The sequence below is a fragment of the Cariama cristata genome, unplaced genomic scaffold (assembly GCF_000690535.1).
Source record: "Cariama cristata isolate BGI_N322 unplaced genomic scaffold, ASM69053v1 scaffold33618, whole genome shotgun sequence".
NCBI lineage: Eukaryota > Metazoa > Chordata > Aves > Cariamiformes > Cariamidae > Cariama > Cariama cristata.
The window spans coordinates 8,555-8,935 of NW_009631162.1; the positions used below are offsets into that span (position 1 = coordinate 8,555).

General features: G+C 54.9%; 1 protein-coding gene across 1 annotated transcript in view; it reads right to left on the bottom strand.

Annotated features, from left to right (window-relative positions):
• Positions 1–345, bottom strand: part of ZNF511 (zinc finger protein 511) — a gene marked incomplete at its 5' end in the record, with an annotated part of 4,176 nt that extends 3,831 nt beyond the window's left edge. Inside the window, one exon of the mRNA XM_009705855.1 lies at positions 275–345. Coding sequence (XP_009704157.1) covers positions 275–345 — 71 coding nt within the window. The remainder of the gene's footprint in view (positions 1–274) is intronic.
• Positions 346–381: the final 36 nt, after the last annotated feature.

Below are 381 nucleotides of genomic sequence, written 5' to 3' on the forward strand. Positions count from 1 at the left end.
TTTGCAAACTGTATCACCTCATTTTCCTTTTGCAACTGTTTTGCAATGCATCCATATGGTCTCTCTTTTAACTTATTTCTCCTCCTTGGCCTCTAAAGTCCACTGACGAGAGGAACGGTACCCGTCCCAGCCTCGCACCCGTACCATGCAAGCAGGCAGGGTTCATACCAACGGTGCCACACGCCAACGTAACACAGATCAGGCCATACGAACTAAGAGGCGCACTTGCAACCATCACGACGCCTGGGTGGTGTGCAGGCCCTGCCTCACTTACTTGGGTCTCTCCGCCACCTCCGTGAGGCTGGTGAGGACACCCTGGAGGTAGAGGTGCCTGTGAACGTCCCCATCCTAGGAGAGGAGGAGAGAGAGAGAGACCGTGGG